Source organism: Octopus bimaculoides, chromosome 26, assembly GCF_046866305.1.
Source record: "Octopus bimaculoides isolate indiv1 chromosome 26, ASM4686630v1, whole genome shotgun sequence".
In the NCBI taxonomy this organism is placed as follows: Eukaryota; Metazoa; Mollusca; class Cephalopoda; order Octopoda; family Octopodidae; genus Octopus; species Octopus bimaculoides.
In genome coordinates this window covers 26,078,363-26,097,719 of record NC_142953.1, presented here as the reverse complement: position 1 = coordinate 26,097,719, position 19,357 = coordinate 26,078,363, and the positions used below count along the sequence as shown (strand labels likewise).

At 38.5% G+C, this 19,357-nt stretch overlaps 1 protein-coding gene across 1 annotated transcript in view; it reads right to left on the bottom strand.

The window, feature by feature from the left end:
- LOC106883974 (phenylalanine--tRNA ligase beta subunit) overlaps positions 1–19,357 on the bottom strand; it is a 32,902-nt gene that overhangs the window by 1,285 nt on the left and 12,260 nt on the right. The window contains exons 9-18 of the mRNA XM_089342380.1: positions 17,937–18,045; positions 13,740–13,872; positions 12,232–12,283; positions 9,733–9,794; positions 8,483–8,586; positions 5,667–5,767; positions 4,118–4,198; positions 3,263–3,355; positions 2,056–2,173; positions 582–740 (exon numbers count right to left, since the gene is read on the bottom strand). Of these exons, the coding sequence (XP_089198506.1) occupies positions 582–740; positions 2,056–2,173; positions 3,263–3,355; positions 4,118–4,198; positions 5,667–5,767; positions 8,483–8,586; positions 9,733–9,794; positions 12,232–12,283; positions 13,740–13,872; positions 17,937–18,045 (1,012 nt within the window). The remainder of the gene's footprint in view (positions 1–581; positions 741–2,055; positions 2,174–3,262; positions 3,356–4,117; positions 4,199–5,666; positions 5,768–8,482; positions 8,587–9,732; positions 9,795–12,231; positions 12,284–13,739; positions 13,873–17,936; positions 18,046–19,357) is intronic.

The following is a 19,357-nucleotide window of genomic DNA, read 5'->3' as shown; positions in this document are numbered from 1 at the left end:
AACCCCCAGTGCTTGACTGGTGCTTTATTTTATCACCTCCAGAAGGGAGAAAAATAAAGCCAGGATTTGAACTCTGATCAACAGAATCATATGTAAATAATGGTTTCAAATTTTGGGAAAATGCCAGCAATTTTGGGGAGGGGTGTTCAATTGGTGCTTATTTTACTGACCCCAAAAGGACAAAAGGCAAAGTCGACCTTGGTAGCATCTGAACTCAGAATGTAAAGACAGACAAAATGCCGTTAAGAATTTTGCACAGCATGCTAACAATTCTGTGAGCTCACTGCCTTAATCATAACTAAATGATGCAAGACATTTTGCCCAATGCTCCACCAATTCTATCCGTAACAAGTAACCAATTGAAAGCGAGGTCGACCAAAGAAAATGTGGAGGAGGAGATTGGGAGGGTTGGCCTGAAGAAGGAGGACGCCCAAAACCAGGTGAGATAGTGTGAGAGCAGTTGGTGTGAGTATGAGGTAGATCCGGCCAAACCTGGATTTAAAATATTGGACAATGATAATAGAAGTGCAAAAGGGCAGTGAATGCTTGGAGGGATTTTAAAATTAAAAAACCCCACATACCTTCGAGTGGTTTGATGTAATAGTTTGCACCACTGTCTGATGCATACTTTACATCCAGCAGTTGCATAATGCGGTCCATCAAGCCATGTAAGACCTCGAAACCAGAATTCTTGTTGTAGTAGACAGCGCACAAATGACGTTCATTCCTTGCTCCATTGTCTTCAAGAAAGAAGCAAAGTGAAAAGAACAAAAAATATATAAACGCAAATGAGGAGGTGCCAAGCAGTTCCTCGCTTTGGGTAAAAGAAAAATACAGGAGGATCAGTTAATTATGATATTATTCAACATATTCCCCTCTCAGATTCACATACTTATTGAAGTGGTCCTCCACAATACCCTTAAAGCCAAGAACTTTTCAGCACCTACTCCTCATACTAAAAAATTGCTGCACTTGTAAGCCTTACAGTAATTAAGTTTGAAACTTGGAAGTCTCAATCAGCTGCAATTGCTGTTAACCCTTTTGAAGCGAACCCATTTAATCCTAATGATACCAGTCTGCTTGAGATCACCTGATTCTATGATACAAACTTCCAGTTACAAAGTGATTGAAATTAAAAACCTTCCATCAAAATGCTATGTTAATTTATGCTCCAATAATGATAAAGCTATTTTACTAAAATCATTATCATTGTCATCATAATCATTGTTTAACGTCCATTTTCTACGCTGGCATGAGTTGGATGGTTTGACAGGAGCTGGCCAGGTACAGAGCAATTTGGGTCCCATTTGTCTGTTTGGCATGACTTCTACAGCTGGATGCCCTTCCTAATGCCAACCACTTTACAGAGTGTACTGGGTGCTCTGAAGGTGGAACAGGCCTGGGCAATTTTTACGTGACACCACAAGACTAGGATATCCCAGCTGAGAGAAGGGTGTAGAGGACGTATCTCTATGCATGGATGGCTGTGATTTTACTTGGCTTGATATTGAAAAGTAACAGAAACAATGGCAATGTATTTCGACGGAAATATGACAACAAAAACAGTAAAACCTTCCTCTTGATTCCAAAGATGTGATAACACTTACTCCTCCTGCTAACTTGCTGTCAGTGAATTAACAATAACTAATGTGACAGGCATTGCCACAAGGGTTTGGAGAAGACACGAAAAGCAGCTTGGTTGGTTGGTTGGTTAGCACTTTAATACCACAGCCATTGTGCATGTTTGAAACGAAAACAACAACAGCCACAGCCACCCGAACCACCAGCGCCATTCAGCTGGTACTTATATTCACAGCTGAGTACACTAAACCAACAAAAGGAGTAAAATGAAGTCCCTTATGCAAAGACACAATGCGTAATCCAGCCCAAGACTTGAACCCACGACCTTCTAACACCCTGATTACTCAACTATGTGCTTTCACCACTACCACGACGACGACCACCACCACCACCACCACAACCAGTACTGCCACTGCTATTTCAGCTTTGATAAACAAGACAATCATCAATATTTAACTAAGCTTTGCAACTCACCTCTGCTAGGATCCTGTAAAACAACATCGGAGATCTCAAACAGTTTTAATGGAAGAGGCATGTTCTTGTTGTTGGACAAGGTTTTCAACAAGCCAGGTAGGAGCATTGTACGAGCAACCTTCAAGAGAAAACATGTAAATTTAGGTTGTTATTTCAAGACAGACAGTGGTTCGTGATGTCAATATGATGAAATATGAATGACCATAGAAAATTTATTTATAAATCCAACATTTTATCATTTACTTGTTTCAGTCATTGGACAGCAGCCATGGTGGGGCATTGCCCTGAAGGCTTCAGTCAAAGAAACAGTTCTATCAGTCTCTTTGGCTGGACTACTAAGTTGCAGGAATGTTAATAAACCAACACTGGTTGTCAAGCTCTGATGAGGTACAAACACAACACAAAGACATACACCCTATTTATCTTTTGCTTGTTTCGGTTATTAGACTGGCCATGCTGGGGCACTGCCTTGAGGCATTTTAGTCGACCAAATCCATCTCAGTACTTATTATTTTTTGTAAAGTCTGGTACTTATTCTATCAATCACTTTTGCTGAACCACTAAGTTACAGGGATGTAAACAAACACCGGTTGCAAAGCAGTGGTGGGCACACAGAGACACAAAGACACTCACACTCATAGATATACATATATATGACAGGCTGCTTTCATTTTCTGCCTACTAAATCTACTCACAAGACTTTGGTCAGCCAAGGATTATAGTGGAAGACACTTGTCCAAGGTGCCACACAATAAGACTGAACCAGAGACCACATGGTTGGGAAGCAAGCTTCTTAACTACATAGCCACACACACACACACACACACACACCTACAAAATATTTACAATATTTCTTTATGTCCATTTTCCCATGCTGGCATGGGTTACAGGAATATGTTTACGGGGCATTGTTCTGCAGCTGGATACCCTTTCTGTTGCCACCTTCACCTGTTTCCATCCAAGGTGATATTTCCCCTCGGTTGGACATATTTTCAAGGAAGACTGAAGACAAATGACACTGCTTGCATGACAATATCACACACACATACACACACACATTGGGATTCTTTCAGTTTCTGTCTACCAAAGAAGTTTCTATAAAACTAGATTTTAAACATTGAATAGCTATGGGGATCCACCAGAATAAAATAACGATTAAAAGGGGTCCATGGATAAAAATGGTTGAGAAACCCTGTTATAGACTTACCTGGAATTCTGCTGTTTTAGGGTTGGAAATGTGTACAGGTTTTATGTCATTGATATCAAGTCTCAGTTTATCAGCAATGTCCTCTCTTGAACACTACACCAAAATATAAGAAAAAGCATTATGAAACAATAATTAATATCCGTATCACGTCCTCACTTTGTTGTTTTTTTTGTTATTGTTTTTTGTGTTTTTTGAACTTATATATATATACATACATATATATTGGGTTGGTGCATAATTATTGTGGCTTTTTTTCAACAAAAACAATAACAACATATAACAAAAACATCCTTAAATAATTATTCCGCAGCATATTCACCATCTACTTCAATTACTGTTTCCCATTTGCTTGGCTGACGGTCAGACATTCATTTAAAGAAGTTTTTGTTAAATATTATTATTGCTTTTGTTGGATAAAATTTGTTGAAAAAAAGCTGCAATAATTATGCACCCACCCAATATACATATAGTGTATGTATATAAATATATATATGTATACATATTTATAGTGTATATATGTATATATATATATATATATATATATATATATATATATTTATTGAAGAGGTTGCAAGAGGCTACGAAAATTTTAGAAAAAATAAATAAGCAAATAAATGGAAATCGAACCGGTGAATATATACACATATAATACAAACTTATATAAGTGATGTATTTGCACATACATGCAGACGCTTTGCACTGAGTTCCTAATGGACCAAATTTGCAAGTTGTTCTCAATTCCATTTTCGGTTTTGTATGAAGGAAAGGCATGAATGCTACAATTTCATCAGACTTGTGTACTCATGTAAGCATGCACAGCATTAAATACATTAAACAATAGAAAGTCAAGCTCACCAATGCAAAAGTCAGGACCTCAGAGAAACCAGCAGCTGCAATGTTGACCCTCAATAGATCACCTAATTGATTCATAGGAACCTGAAAATAAAAGGTAGATCAATAGATAGTTGGGTTGGCAAGGAAGTAATTTTGGTTTTTTAGTGTGAAATAAAAGTCATTTATCTTTTAATACAAAGAATGAACTTTAATCAATTATATCTTTTCCATTTTGTTTGATAGCCTTTTGCCATCTTTCTGGCAACTTCACGATTCTGTGCTCATAGAACTTCTGGACCTTATCAGCCAAAAACTGAAGCCAGTGCAATTTCAGGTCATCATAACAATGTCACTTGACTGGCTCCTGTGCCAGTGGCATGTGAAAAGCACCATTCAAGTGTGGTCAATGCCAGTGCCACCTGACTGGCCCCCATGCTGGCAGCATGTAAAAAGCACCCACTACACTCTCAGAGTGGTTGGCATTAGGAAAGGCATCCAGCTGTAGAAACCTTGCCAGATCAGATTGGAGCCTGGTGCAGCCACCTAGCTTGCCAGTCCTCAGTCAAACCGTCCAACCCATGCCAGCATGGAAAGCAGATGTTGAATAATGATGATGATCCTAATTGAAAGTTTTACCATTCAAAGAATTTTGCAAACTTTGAAATAAATGGTAACCTGATGGTGCAAGGTCAGGGCTCTATGGTGGATGTGACAGTAATTTTTCACAAGTCAGCAAACATGCGTGTGGTCTAGTATTATCATGGTGGAACACGATTCCTTTATGATTTGCCAACTCTGGCCATTTTTCTTTGATTGCTTCCTCCGGTTTCATTAGTTGTTGACAGTAAACATCTAAATTGATCGTTTGGTTCCCCTGGAAGCAGCTCAAAATACACAACATCTTTGTAATCTCACTAAATTGACAGCATGGCCTTTTTTTGATGCAATTCAGCTTTTGATGTGGTTTGTGCTGGTTCATTACACTTGGACCATGATCGTTTTCGATTGATTTTATTGTAGACAATCCATTTTTCATCACCAGGTAAATTTCATTGCCTTTGAGATGAATATTGCAAATATTGATTCATTGTGTTAAGCAAATCTCTTTCAATTTATGTGGAACCCAAATATCGAGCTTCTTAACAAGTCCAAGAAATGTTAAGTGATTTTCAATCATTGTGTGTGATACATTTAACCTCAGATCCAATTATGGCTTTAATTCAGTTATCATCAACTCCAGTAGGTTGACAATCTTCAGAACAGAATTTTTTAAACCATTTCTGACATGTATGTCTAAAGGGTTAAAAAACGCACACACACATCCTATAAAACATGTGTCTGTCTGGAACACACATATATTAATTTGTACCCAGTTCAACCTCATTGGTGTGTTTCCCCAGAACATTATACACACGCACAGCTTAGAGAAGCAGAAGGTCAACTCTGAGGAATACTAGGCCAACAGAAAAAAAAAAAAAAACTATTATAAGAAAGACAAAGAATGAAAGATAATGCTTGCCTAGTCTTATAAAAATTAAAAATAGTAGATTTATTTGGTTATTATACTTACTTGTGTTGCTGTTGCGTAAGTTTGTGGAAAAGTGTATGTAATGTTATCATAGCCATATGCAATGGCAACATCCTCAATGATATCACAGGCGTGGATTATATCTGAGCAATGTTAAGGAACAATGATGCATAGTGAAACTGCTACAATATATTGTCCTTTTCTGATTGGTTGGTATTATTCAACCAATCAGCTTTCATTATTTCCTGCTGAAACTCAAATACTGAAAGTATTCATTGTTAATCTTTAATCTGTTATGCTGTTGCAGGCATGGCTGTGTGGGTAAGAAGTTTGCTTCCCAACCTTGTACTTTTGGGTTCAGTCCTTCAATGTGGCACCTTGGGCAAGTATCATCTACTATAGCCTTGGGCTTACCAAAAGTCTTGCGAGTGGATTTAGTAGGCAGAAAATGAAACATGCTAGTTGTACGTACGTACGTGCATGTATGTATATATATATATATATATATAAACAATACAGTGTAGAAGATGTTTGTAAGCCATTTAAGAACACACAAAAACCGTTAGTTTCACTTCAACATTTAAATTTCATTTGTGTTAAAATGAAATTAAATGTTGAAGTGAAACTAACGGTTTTTGTGTGTTCTTAAATGGCTTACAAGCATCTTTCATGCTGCAATTATTTTTGTTTCAGCACATGTTCTCAGATCAAGTCACTTGCTATGCAAGTACATCTCCATAATATATATATATATATATATATATATATATATATATATATATATATATATATATATTCATGCGCCCTCACCTCCAGTAACACCTAAACACTCACACACACCATTCTTACATTCATGCAAGTGCTTGCACACCCCAGTTCAGCCAGGTCACCATTATTATTTCCCCTTCACTTAGCCTCTTTCTTCTAGTCATTTTATCATGTTAAACCATTAATCCCAGCACATTTTTTCTCCTCTCAATTCTTTCTGTCAAAGAGCTTAGGCTTGAAACGTCAAAGAATTTTCCATTCTTTCTGGGCCTCAAACTAATACACCTGCTTGTTGTTCCCTCACCTGTCTTTGTCTTTTGTTTTCTGCACATTTCAATTACACACACACACACACACATGTATATGTGTGTGTGTTTGTTTCCATTTTATTAACTTCTACAAAAACTGACACATGCAGGTGAACCGACAACAAATTCTCTACTCACTTTGTGCCATCAAAGCTGCATAGAATAAGGGTTATCAATAGAAAGGGCATGGTGCTGTAAAAGAATACTTGAATAACATATTTGTCTGACCTATACAAACATGGGAAAATGGATGTGAAAAAGGAATGTAATACCATCATCATCGTCGTTTAACATCCGCTTTCCATGCTAGCATGGGTTGGACGATTTGACTGAGGACTGGTGAACCAGATGGCTACACCAGGCTCCAATCTGATTTGGTAGTGTTTCTACAGCTGGATGCCCTTCCTAATGCCAACCACTCCGAGAGTGTAGTGGGTGCTTTTACGTGTCACCCGCACAAAGGCCAGTCAGGCGGTACTGGCAACGGCCACGCTCAAAATGGTGTCTTTTATGTGCCACCTGCACAAGAGCCAGTCCAGGGGCACTGGCAACGATCTTGCTTGAAAGTCCTTACACATGCCACGGGCCCAAGTGCCAGAAAGGCGACGCTGGGCACAGGTGCCATCACGATATACATAACATATGATGATTGTCTCATCTTGTCACAGATGATAGCTATCTCGCATTATGACAGTGAGAAGTCTGTACATCATTGGATTTAAGTGACAAAAGCATTTTTAGCTACTTTCTCGGTCACTATAGTAGACAAGTTCCAGTAACAAGCATTGCAAGATAACTAGTACTATTTTGACTGCAAGTTTTACATCAGATTTTTTTTTTCTGAGAAGAGCTGCCTACCCCATGGCTTTGTCAAAAATAACAGGAGCCTTTTCCAACCATGGGAAATCTATTTAACATCTATATACATATATACATACACACAAAAAAAATAAATATTACAGTCTCTCTTGAAACTATTCTAGACTAATGATAACTGACTCTTGATGCTAAAAAGATATCTGACACTAAAATCCATTCAAATTTAAAATGTTACATTTACAAGAGTAGAGAGAAAGTAGACTTAACAGCCATGTCACATCACCTGCATTATATCACACAGACTACACTTTATGCTTCTATAATATACACATATACTGTTTACTTTTTTACTTGTTTCAGTCATTTGACTGCGGCCATGCGGGAGCACCGCCTTTTAGTCGAGCAAATCAACCCCAGGACTTATTCTTTGGAAGCCTAGTACTTATTCTTTTGGTCTATTTTTGCCAAACCGCTAAGTTAGGGGCACGTAAGCACACCAGCATCGGTTGTCAAGCGATGTTGGGGGGGACAAACACAGACACAAACATACACACACACACACACACACACACACACACACACACACACACATATATATATATATATATATATATATATATATATATATATATATATATATATATATATATATATATATATATATATATATATATATATATATATATATATATATACACACATATATATATATATATATATATATATATACACACATATACATATACATATATACGATGGGCTTCTTTCAGTTTCCGTCTACCAAATCCACTCACAAGGCTTTGGTCGGCCCGAGGCTATAGTAGAAGACACTTGCCCAAGGTGCCACGCAGTGGGAATGAACCCGGAACCATGTGGTTGGTAAGCAAGCTACTTACCACACAGCCACTCCTGCACTATTCTATAACTGCAGTCTTTTTGTTCGTTGTTTTTTTGAAAGGATACCAGTTCTTGTGGGTGGAATATCAATTTCAATTTGGTCCTCATCAAGTAAGTGACTCTTCAGGCACATCTTTGTCAAAAGACTGGCAATATTTGCTGGGTCTTCGCTGAAAATAGAAAGCCAATATCATCGTCATCAATTCAACATCCACTTTTTTTCCTATGCTCATATGCATCAGAAATTTGTTGAAGCAGATTTTCAATGGCTGGATACCTTGCTGTTGCCAATTCTCACTTGCTTCCAAATAAAGTAATATTTCACCATGGCCAGACATGTTTTGATGGAAGATTGAAAACGAAGGACACCACTTGTATGACAGTGGGACTCATTTACAACCATCATGTGAAGTTAACACACATACAGACACACGTATGTATGTATGAATGTGTCATTATTCAGTTTTATTTCAAAATTTCTGGCCAATAGAGAAAGAACTGGTTTCTAACCTAGATCCAAGGCATGCATGTACATATAATCATATACAATGCTCTTCTATTAGTTTCCATATACCATATCCACTCACAAAGCTTTGGTTAACCCAGGCAGGACAACAGTAGAGCACACTTGACCAAGTTGCAACAGAGTGGAACCAAACTACGTGGTTAAGAAGCAAACTCCTTAATCACACACACACACAGCAGTAGTATGGGGGAATGTACTGTAACAGTGTGCTGCTGCGTCCACCAAGTTGTTGTTGGTGGTTTTCTACTCTTGGTGGATGATGCCTTTGCACTGCTCAGGCGACAACCCTTCAACCCAAGGGTCTGTTTGGGTAGTCATTGCTGGAGAGGGTTTTACAAGGTCAGAGTGCAAATCCTACCTCAACCTCTTTTAGTTGCCTTCTACAAGATGCAGAGGAAACGTTTGACCTATCTGCACACACACACGTGTATTGGTAAATTTGTGCTGATGTATTGCTGCAGCAATGTCTGAAAACGGACAAGAAGAAAATGAAAGAAGCCCATTGTACACATATGTATGGGTGTGTGTGTGTATCTCTCAGTGAGTGTTTATGGCTACAAACACTGGCATCTGCTGACGCATCCTGTCAACAAATTGTTCACTAGTTCTGTACTTTCAAATTCCCTTACTTGAAATACAAGGCTTGGTAACAAAACTTGCATCTGGCTGTTGAAAATCCTGCCTCATTTACCTCCCGTCTAAATCATTCAAGCATGGAAAGAAAGGGACATTAAATGAAACGAATCAGGAAAGGAAAACAAGAAATGAAGTAATTGTCATAAAAACTTACCAGATTCCAACTTTAGAATTAACTGTTTTTGCACTAATAACTTCTTTACGATATGCAAGGTCCTGATGGAATAGAAGTTATATGTATTGATAGGTGTTTTCTTCAAATGGATAATAATAATAATAATATAAAATAATAATAATAATATCTCAAATTTTAAAACAAACTTATAATTTCTTGTCTTCTTAAACATTCTCTAGAACAATACTATGTGCAAAACCAAACATATGACGCCCTAGGCATAACACCAATATGAACTTCTAACTTGTTGTCTCTTAAGGTCTCTGGGTGAGACTCGGAGTCAGCAAATACAAAGCAAAAGTCAAACAAATAATAATAATAATAAATAGTCTTAACTGGTACGTCACATGTATTGAGAAGAGCACTGTTGCTGCGAATTTTCTCTCCCACCCCCTATTGTATTTATTCTTTTACTTGTTTCAGTCATTTGACTGTGGCCACGCTGGAGTACCGCCTTTTAATTGAACAAATCGACCCCAGGACTTATTCTTTGTAAACCTATTATTTATTCTACCGGTCCCTTTTGCCGAACCGCTAAGTTACAGGGATGTAAACACACCAGCATCAGTTGTCAAGCGATGGTGGGGAGGGAGACAAACACAGACACAAACAATCACACACACACATATATATACATATATACGATGGACTTCTTTATTTGTTTACCTTTCTATTTTTTTATTTTTTCCTTTTACTCTCTGTCTTCCCATTTTTCTCTATCACATGACTCCGTAAATGAACGATCTGGTGTGTTTGTTTTCATGGCCTACCAATGTATACAGTACGTTTCTCTGCCCTAGGTGTCAGGAAGACACTCGGCAACAAATGGAAACAGAAATGAAAGAAGATACTAATGAAAATAAAGATAATAATAATTTCAAATATTGGCACAGCCAGCAATTTCAGGGAGAAGGGGAAAATCAATTATATCAACCCCAGTACTCAGCAAGTACTTATTTCATTGACCCTGAAAGGATGAAAGGCAAAGTCCACCTCGGCAGAATTTGAACCCAGAATGTAAAGATGGACAAAATACTGCTAAGCATTCTGTCTGGCATGCCAACAATTCTGCCAACAACAACAACAATAATAATAATAAATCATCGAGTGGAAGTATAGTGAACATCGCTTAAAGGTTTACAGACCTGCCCAGAAACACTCTTGAAAAGTTAGAGAAACAATTACGAGAAAAGAAAACATGTAAAGCATTCTAGAGACCTATGTTTAAGTCTAGGTATTTACTTTAGTTTTGAAGTGTCTTACGGATAGATTGTCTGATTATTGGATGTAATATTTCCCACATTATCTGATACCTGTTCTAAACAGTTAAGTTTTTTTAATTTTATCATATAGTCAGGAGGAAAGGCAGTTCCTATGACTTGTTACTTGTTCTCTGAGACTGGTGGAATACAGCAAAGGAGGCACCCCACAAACCAAATACCTGGCTAAAATGCTTGCAACAGAGTGAACTCTGCTCTGAGTGATGTGTTAGATCTACCACCCATGTAGGCCATAGTGGGATTTAAACACAGAATAAATATCACAAGGCATTTTGTCTGACATTCTTACAGTCCCATCACTCCACTGCTTTGGCAAAAAAAAAAAAACTTGTTTTGCTTTTACAACTTTATTACTGAGCTGCAAATATTCAATGTCAGTTACATTGATTTAGCTCTTCAGCTTTCACATTATTCTGTCAAAAATGATGCTAATTTATTAATATTGTTTTGAATTAATCATGCATTGTCTTGTAACTTTGAGATTTTGATGAGGTAACTGATAATTTTTAAAATGATATTGCAGCGTTAGTATGAGAGGTCAGATCTGACCAGTCTGAACATAAAATAGGTAGAATATTTGGGCTGGATATGGCTGAATTTCAATGATGTGAGTGTTTACTTTTAGAATGACACTGTAGGGTTGGTGTGAGAAGCCAGATCTAGCCAGTTTGAAGGAAAAACAGATGGAATATTTGGGCCGGATATGGCCAGTTTAAATGCTAAAGGGTTAAGTTCTACAATAAAACACGGCTATCAGAGTCTCCCTTTTATACAGTCTGTACCCAGTTCTCCAAAATTAAAAAGGTTATCTTTGGGATGGTCTGCTGAGTTAAGAGATCGTTTTGGTTTTGTAAATTACTTGGTGGCCTCACTAGTGCCAGTGCCATGAGAAAAAGCAGCTGGTACACTCTGTGGGTGTTCAGTCATAGAAAGCATGCCATAGCAGACATTGGAGGTGAATGCAGTCCTCCAGTTCATTGGATCCTGTTGAACTATCTTACCCATGCCAGTATAGAAGATGGATGTTAAATGACGATGATGATATTTCGAGAAGTGTTAAAAATGATAGAATATTTGCAAAAAAAAAAGTAATCAAATATGACACCCATCATCCTACTACTACTACTACTACTACTACTACTACTACTACTACTAATAATAATAATAATAATAATACTTTATGTATCATAATACTTACTGGATATTTTACCACGGTGCCATCAGCCTGTACAACCTCCACGACTTCAACCCTGTGTAAAATGTTTAGAAACATTTAATGGTTGCATTACAAAGAAACAAAAGAAAAAAAAAAGAAAAAAAACGAAGAAATGTAAATCAATGCAAATATTTAAAACAGCAATGAAATTCTGGATAAAATCTTATTAAAACCAGAAATTACTATCTTAATCTAAATCATCAGGACTGCATGGTGTTTCTCATGCATACATACAGTGTGTGTGTGTGTGTGTGTGTGTCTCTCCTCTCTAGTCTTCTCATTGTGTGATAGTAGAAAACAAGTGTTGTTTGTCTTCCAGCTGCCATGGAAAACATGTCTGGGCCATTGGGAAATGTCATCTTGTTTGGAAATAAGTGAAAGTTAGCAACAGAAAGAGCATCCAGCCGTAGAAATTCTGCCTCAACAGACTCCATCTAACCCAGGTAATCACAGACATTAAAACAAATATCATTATTATTATTGTTAAGGCAGCGAGCTGGCAGAATCGGTACCATGCCAGGCAAAATGTTTAGCAGCATCTTGTCCATCTTTAGGCACTGAGTTCAAATTCCATTGAGGTCAACTTTGCCTTTTGGGGTTGATAAATTAAGTACCAGTCAAGCTCTGAGATCGATGTAATCGACTTACCCCCTCCCCCAAAATTTCAGGCCTTCTGCCTATAGGAGAGAAGATTATTATTATTATTGTTGTTGGTTGTTGTTGATGATGTGGTTATTGTTATTGTTATCATTGCAGTGAACAAGCAGTTTATCATAAAATTACATTTAAATGTTTTTTTGAAGTTAATACAGGTGCAGACATGGCTGTGTGGTAAAACGTTTGCTTCCCAACCACATGGTTCCAGGTTCAGTCCTGCTGCATGGCACCTTGGGCAAGTGTCTTCTCAGGCCAACCAAAGCCTTGTGAGTGGATTTGGTAGATGGAAACTGAAAGAAGCCTGTTGTATACATATATATTACTAAGATCTCTTGGATGTTGACTGATGAGGAATTAGCAATGAATGCACTCCTTATGATTTATATATATATATATATACATACATACATACATACATACATACACACATATATATATTTGTGTGTCTTTGTGTCTCTCCCATCACTGCTTGACAACCAGTGTTGGTTTGATTATGCCCCTGTAATTTTGCAGTTTGGTAAAAGAGACTGTTAGAACAAGTATCAGGCTTAACAAAAAGTACTGAGGTCGATTTGCTTGACTTAAAAAAACTATTCAGGGTGCTGCTCCAACATGGCCACAGTCAAATGACTGAAACAAGTAAACAGCAAAGATAAAAGACATTTGAATAGGAAACAAAGACTAAAGAAACTGCACAGATGCATCTACCACTCCCACCCACCCCATCCATCACAAGAGCCCACAGAAAATCTTCCACAGCCTCCAGAGGGCAATCCTAAATCACTTTGAGAAGCTCTGCTCTAGCGAGAAATGAATTGGTATTGAGTACTCACTGGAAAGGATTGCTACAGTATTGACTAAACATGGTGACAATAGTATCCAGGACAGCCTTGGCTTTGTTTAAGTCTGTAGCTGTACACTCGATAAATATATTTTTGGTATCTAGAGTGATTTTAGAATGGTCACCTGAAATATGAGGAAACAATATGGGTTAGATAATCATGTTATCATTAGAATATTTGATGGTGCAAAAGACACACTTTTATTATGTTTTAGCTAGCATACCCATGTCGGTTAAAATGCCGACAGTTTTATTGATGATAGAAAATGGTGCATCAACACAGCAGGGAAAACTATTGATAATTGTCAACAATCTAGTGAATATATGTACATACACAGAATTGAAGCACTTGAAGAATCAGACACGATTGTAACGTCATGTCTTGGTTGAAAGTATCACCCACGTAATGTATGTTTGAGTACACACACACACACATATATACATATATATGTACATATTAGTATACATATATACACACACACATGCATGTACATATATATACATACATATACACAAACACACATGTATGTATATATATGCCACCACAAAGTATATATACATATATATATATATATATATATATATATATATATAGATAGATAGATATCTATATATACATACACACATACTTATTTTATAGGCATATCTCCCCCTTTCTCTCTCTCTCTCTCTATATATATATATATAGGTTTATATTCACATATATATATATACTCACACATACACATACCTATTTATGTACATGGGCATACATATGCATGTGTGCATGCGTTGATTTACGTTTTTTAGATCGATGAAATCATTTTATTGTATGTAACATATATGCTGCTTTGCGTGTCTGTGTGTGTGTCTGTGTACATGTGCGTGTGTGAGATTGATAAATATAATTTACGATAAAAATTTAAATATTGTTGACTTCAGAAGCTTTAAGTGTTGTGCCTGTGACTATCACTCACAGCCCCTCCTTTTTCTGTTTTACTCTTCTCTCCCTAGCGTTTTCAGAGCAAAGCCTCTAACTGTTCTCTGCCTGCATTATCATCTCTCACTACTACAACACTCCCACTTCATCTGTTGTTTTACTATTCTTTCTCCACAGCACATAGCGTGACGGACAGGTGCAAAATAAGCATTTTGTTGTATCAGAAGATGGATCAAACAATTTCCCCTGCATCTAATGCAGCAGATTTATGGATGGGAGACGGGATGCTGTTGACTAGGGAGCCAGAAGGACATAAGTTCGTAAGGCACAATAATTGTCACTAATAATAATACATTGGTTTCAAATTTGGCACAAGGCCAGCAATTTTAGGGGAAGGGGATAGGTTGATTACATGAACCCCAATGCTGAGCTGTTATTTTTTCAATCCCAAGAGGGATGACAGACTAAGTCGAGCTTGGCAGAATTTGAACTGAGAATGTAAACATGGATGAAATTCTGCTAAGCATTTTGCTGGTGTACTAATGATTCTGTAAGCTTGCTGCCTTGTAACTACTAATAATATATGGTGTGCTACCCTGGTACTGGTTGTGGTTACATAAAGCATCATAACCAGAAATATGAGTTTTACATCCTGTATAGTAATTCTTTTGACCACAACTAAATGCTGGAACTGGATTGGACATGTCCTCAGACAAGATCGAGAAAGCAACTGTATGGTGGCACTGAAGTAGGAGGCTGAGGGGAAAAGAGCAGCAGGGTGCCTTAAAACCACATGGCGAAGGACCATTGACTAGGAAAGGAGATGAAAAGGGCAGAGAAGCTGGAATGAGACCAGAACAGTGGCAGAAAACAGAGCTGGCTGGAGATATCTTGTTGTGGCTTTATGTGCCTCAAGGCACAGACAGAACTAACTAACTATACAGCTGAAGTAAAAGACAATAAAATTGAAATACAGTACTCATATAATGTAATTTATGATAAATTTATGGCTTCAATACTTAATTCTTGTATCTGTACAGAGATGCGGCCAGTAAGGTGAGGGTTGGAAATGAGTACAGCAATGAATTCCGGGTAGAGGTAGGGGTCCACCAAGGTTCCGTCCTCAGCCCCCTATTATTTACCATAGTCCTCCAGGCAATCACAGAGGAGTTCAAGACAGGTTGCCCCTGGGAGCTCCTCTATGCTGATGACCTTGCCCTAATTGCGGAGTCACTATCAGAACTAGAGGAGAAGTTTCAGGTGTGGAAGCAAGGTCTAGAATTGAAGGGCCTTAGAGTCAACCTAGCTAAAACCAAAATCCTAATAAGTAGGAAGGTAGATAAAACACAAACCCCTTCAGGTAGATGGCCCTGCTCAGTATGTAGAAAAGGAGTAGGTAGTAACTCTATAAGATGTACCCGGTGCAAGCTATGGACACATAAGAGGTGCAGCAACATCAAAGGCAGGTTAACTAGCAAGTTAGTTTTTGTTTGTGGCAGATGTTCAGGTGCAATAAAGACTGCAAACAAACAGGAAACAACTTCTATCTCATTCCAGGGTGAAAAACTAGAGGTAGTCGATAGCTTCCGCTATCTGGGCGACCAAGTTAGTAGTGGGGGTGGGTGCGCTGAAAGTGTAGCTGCTAGAATAAGAATAGCCTGGGCAAAGTTTAGAGAGCTCTTACCCCTGCTGGCGACAAAGGGACTCTCACTCAGAGTAAAAGGCAGACTGTATGACGCATGCGTACGAACAACCATGCTACATGGCAGTGAAACATGGGCTGTAACTGCTGAGGACATACGTAAGCTCGCAAGGAATGAAGCCAGTATGCTCCGTTGGATGTGTAATGTCAATGTGAATACCCGTCAGAGTGTAAGTATCTTGAGAGAAAAGCTGAACATTAGAAGCATCAGTTGTGGCGTGCAAGAGAGACGATTGCGCTGGTATGGACATGTGGTGAGAATGGAGGAGGATAGCTGCGTGAAAAAGTGCCACACCCTAACAGTTGAGGGAACCCGTGGAAGAGGTAGGCCCAGGAAGACCTGGGCTGAGGTGGTGAGGCAAGACCTTCGTACATTGGGCCTCACCGAGGCGATGACTACGGACCGAGACCTTTGGAAATGGGCTGTGCGTGAGAAGACCCGGCAAGCCAAGTAAGATCGTTGCCAGTGCCCCTGGACTGGTTCTTGTGCGGGTGGCACATGAGATGCACCATTTTGAGCGTGGCCGTTGCCAGTACCGCCTGACTGGCTCCTGTAGGATTTTCGAGCGAGATCGTTGCCAGTGCCCCTGGACTGGCTTGTGCGGGTGGCACATAAAAGACACCATTTCGAGCGTGGCCGTTTTCGTGCGGGTGACACGTAAAAGCACCCACTACACTCTCTGAGTGGTTGGCGTTAGGAAGGGCATCCAGCTGTAGAAACTCTGCCAAATCAGACTGGAGCCTGGTGTTGCCATCCGGTTTCACCAGTCCTCAGTCAAATCGTCCAACCCATGCTAGCATGGAAAGCGGACGTTAAACGATGATGATGATGATGATGACTGCCACAGCATTGTATTAACACTTACACAATCATACATATTTCATTACAAAATCACTTTAAAATCGTCATCATCATTTATCATTTGTTTTCCAGAGGCTGCACTAGTTCCATAGATGTTCTGGTTTGTTTTCTACAGCTAGATGCCCTTCTTAACACCAACCACTTTACAGAGTATACTGGGTGCTTTTCACATGGCATCATCACCAGTGCTTTTTAGGTGGCACCATAACCTGTGCTTTTTACATGGTACCATCACCAATACTTTTTATGTGGCACCATCACTGGTGCTTTTCACGTGGCACCATCACTAGTGCTTTTTAGGTGGGTAGGTGGGTGGGTCTTCTTAAGTATAGCAATATGCTGAAACATACTAAATTGGTTTTTTCCACAATGTATACTTGACAAATAGTGGTTCATCTTATGTGCCAACAAATGTACTAGTTAATTAGAGACTGTGTTTGGCGGGAGTTGCTGAGAATTTAAAATCAATAAATGGAAGTTATTACGGGTACACAATACAAGGCAGACAAGACTCAGTTGAACAACACCAGTAACCATCACCACCATCACAAACATCAACATTGTGTTTACAATTACTATAAACAGCACCACACGGACATTAATCAATGTCTAGTCATTTGGCCAACTCACTCTACTTCATAATGTTACCCAATCAGAACAGACCCAGGGTGATACAACAAAGCCACTACAAACAAGATAAACATACCATTTATTATTGGTGGAAGAGAAAGAACGACCCGGTTACTGTCGTATATCACAGGATACACAGGCTTGTCTCTGATGATTGGCAGATAATGGCGAAGGTGGCTGTCAGTCTGAAAATTAATAAAACAATAGTAACCATTATTTATGCGTCCTTTCAAAGCCTAGCCAGGCCCGGTTTCCCGGTTTCTATGGCATATGTGTTCCCCCCAGCTGGTTGGGATGCCAGTCCATCACAGCAATACTCAAGAAACAGGAAGAAAGTGTGAGAGAAAGTTGGGGCGAAAGAGTACAAGAGGGGTTGCCACCACCCCCTGCCGGAGCTTTTAGGTGTTTTCGCTCAATAAACACTCACAACGCCCAGTCTGGGAATCGAAACCGTGATCCTCCGACCGCGAGTCCGCTGCCCTAACCACTGGGCCATTGCGCCTCCACAATAGTAACCATACCTGAGATGAATTATTTTTAATACAATTATAATTTCCTCAGATTATTAAACATAGGTTTGTTCCTTCATTTTTATATCCCTTGTTCCAAGCCAGCATGGATTAGATGAATATATTTCCAAATTTTGGTACGAGGCCAGCAAGTTTGGGGAAATGGGGTATGTCAATTACATTAAACCCAGTGTTTAACTGGTACTTATTTTATCAACCCCGAAAAGATGAAAGGCAAAGTCAACCTCAGCGGAATTTGAACTCAGAACATAAAGACAGATGAAATGTTGCTAAGCATTTTGCCTGGCATGCTAACAATTCTGTCAACTCACTGCCTTTGAGTGAGATGAATATATTAATGAGATTTTGTTTTACTGATGGATACCTTCTCCGTCACCAACCCTTTCATATTTTTCAAGAAAGAGACCTCAAAGACATATGCCATACATCTTCAAATACACAAAGCCTATGGATGACCCACTGACAGCAACTTCACCAACTATGACCAAATGTTTTCACAGAAGCAGAAATGTAAACACACACACACACACACATATATTATATATATATATATATATATATATATATATATATATATATATACATATCGTTGTGCTTTTGAATGTATTAATTCTTTCCGTTTCCTCGCCTACCGTTATTTCTCTTATCTTGGTGCTTTACGGTGGTTTAATTAAGGCTTTAGCTCTTATTTCTAGCAGGTTGATGCTTCTCTGCATCCTTACGCTTCATGCTGATTTGTAATTTATAGCTAAATAATGCTTTTTGCCTGCGAACCACCTATGTTACTACTGTTGATACCATAAATTTTAAATTTTATCCACAGATGATATTAACAATAGTGACAACTTATTTCAAACCGTAGTGTTTGAATGTTTGCTTACACACACACACACATATATATAAGATGGACTTCTGCAGTTACTGTTAAGCAAATTTACTTGCAAGGCCATTTGGCCATGGTGTTTTC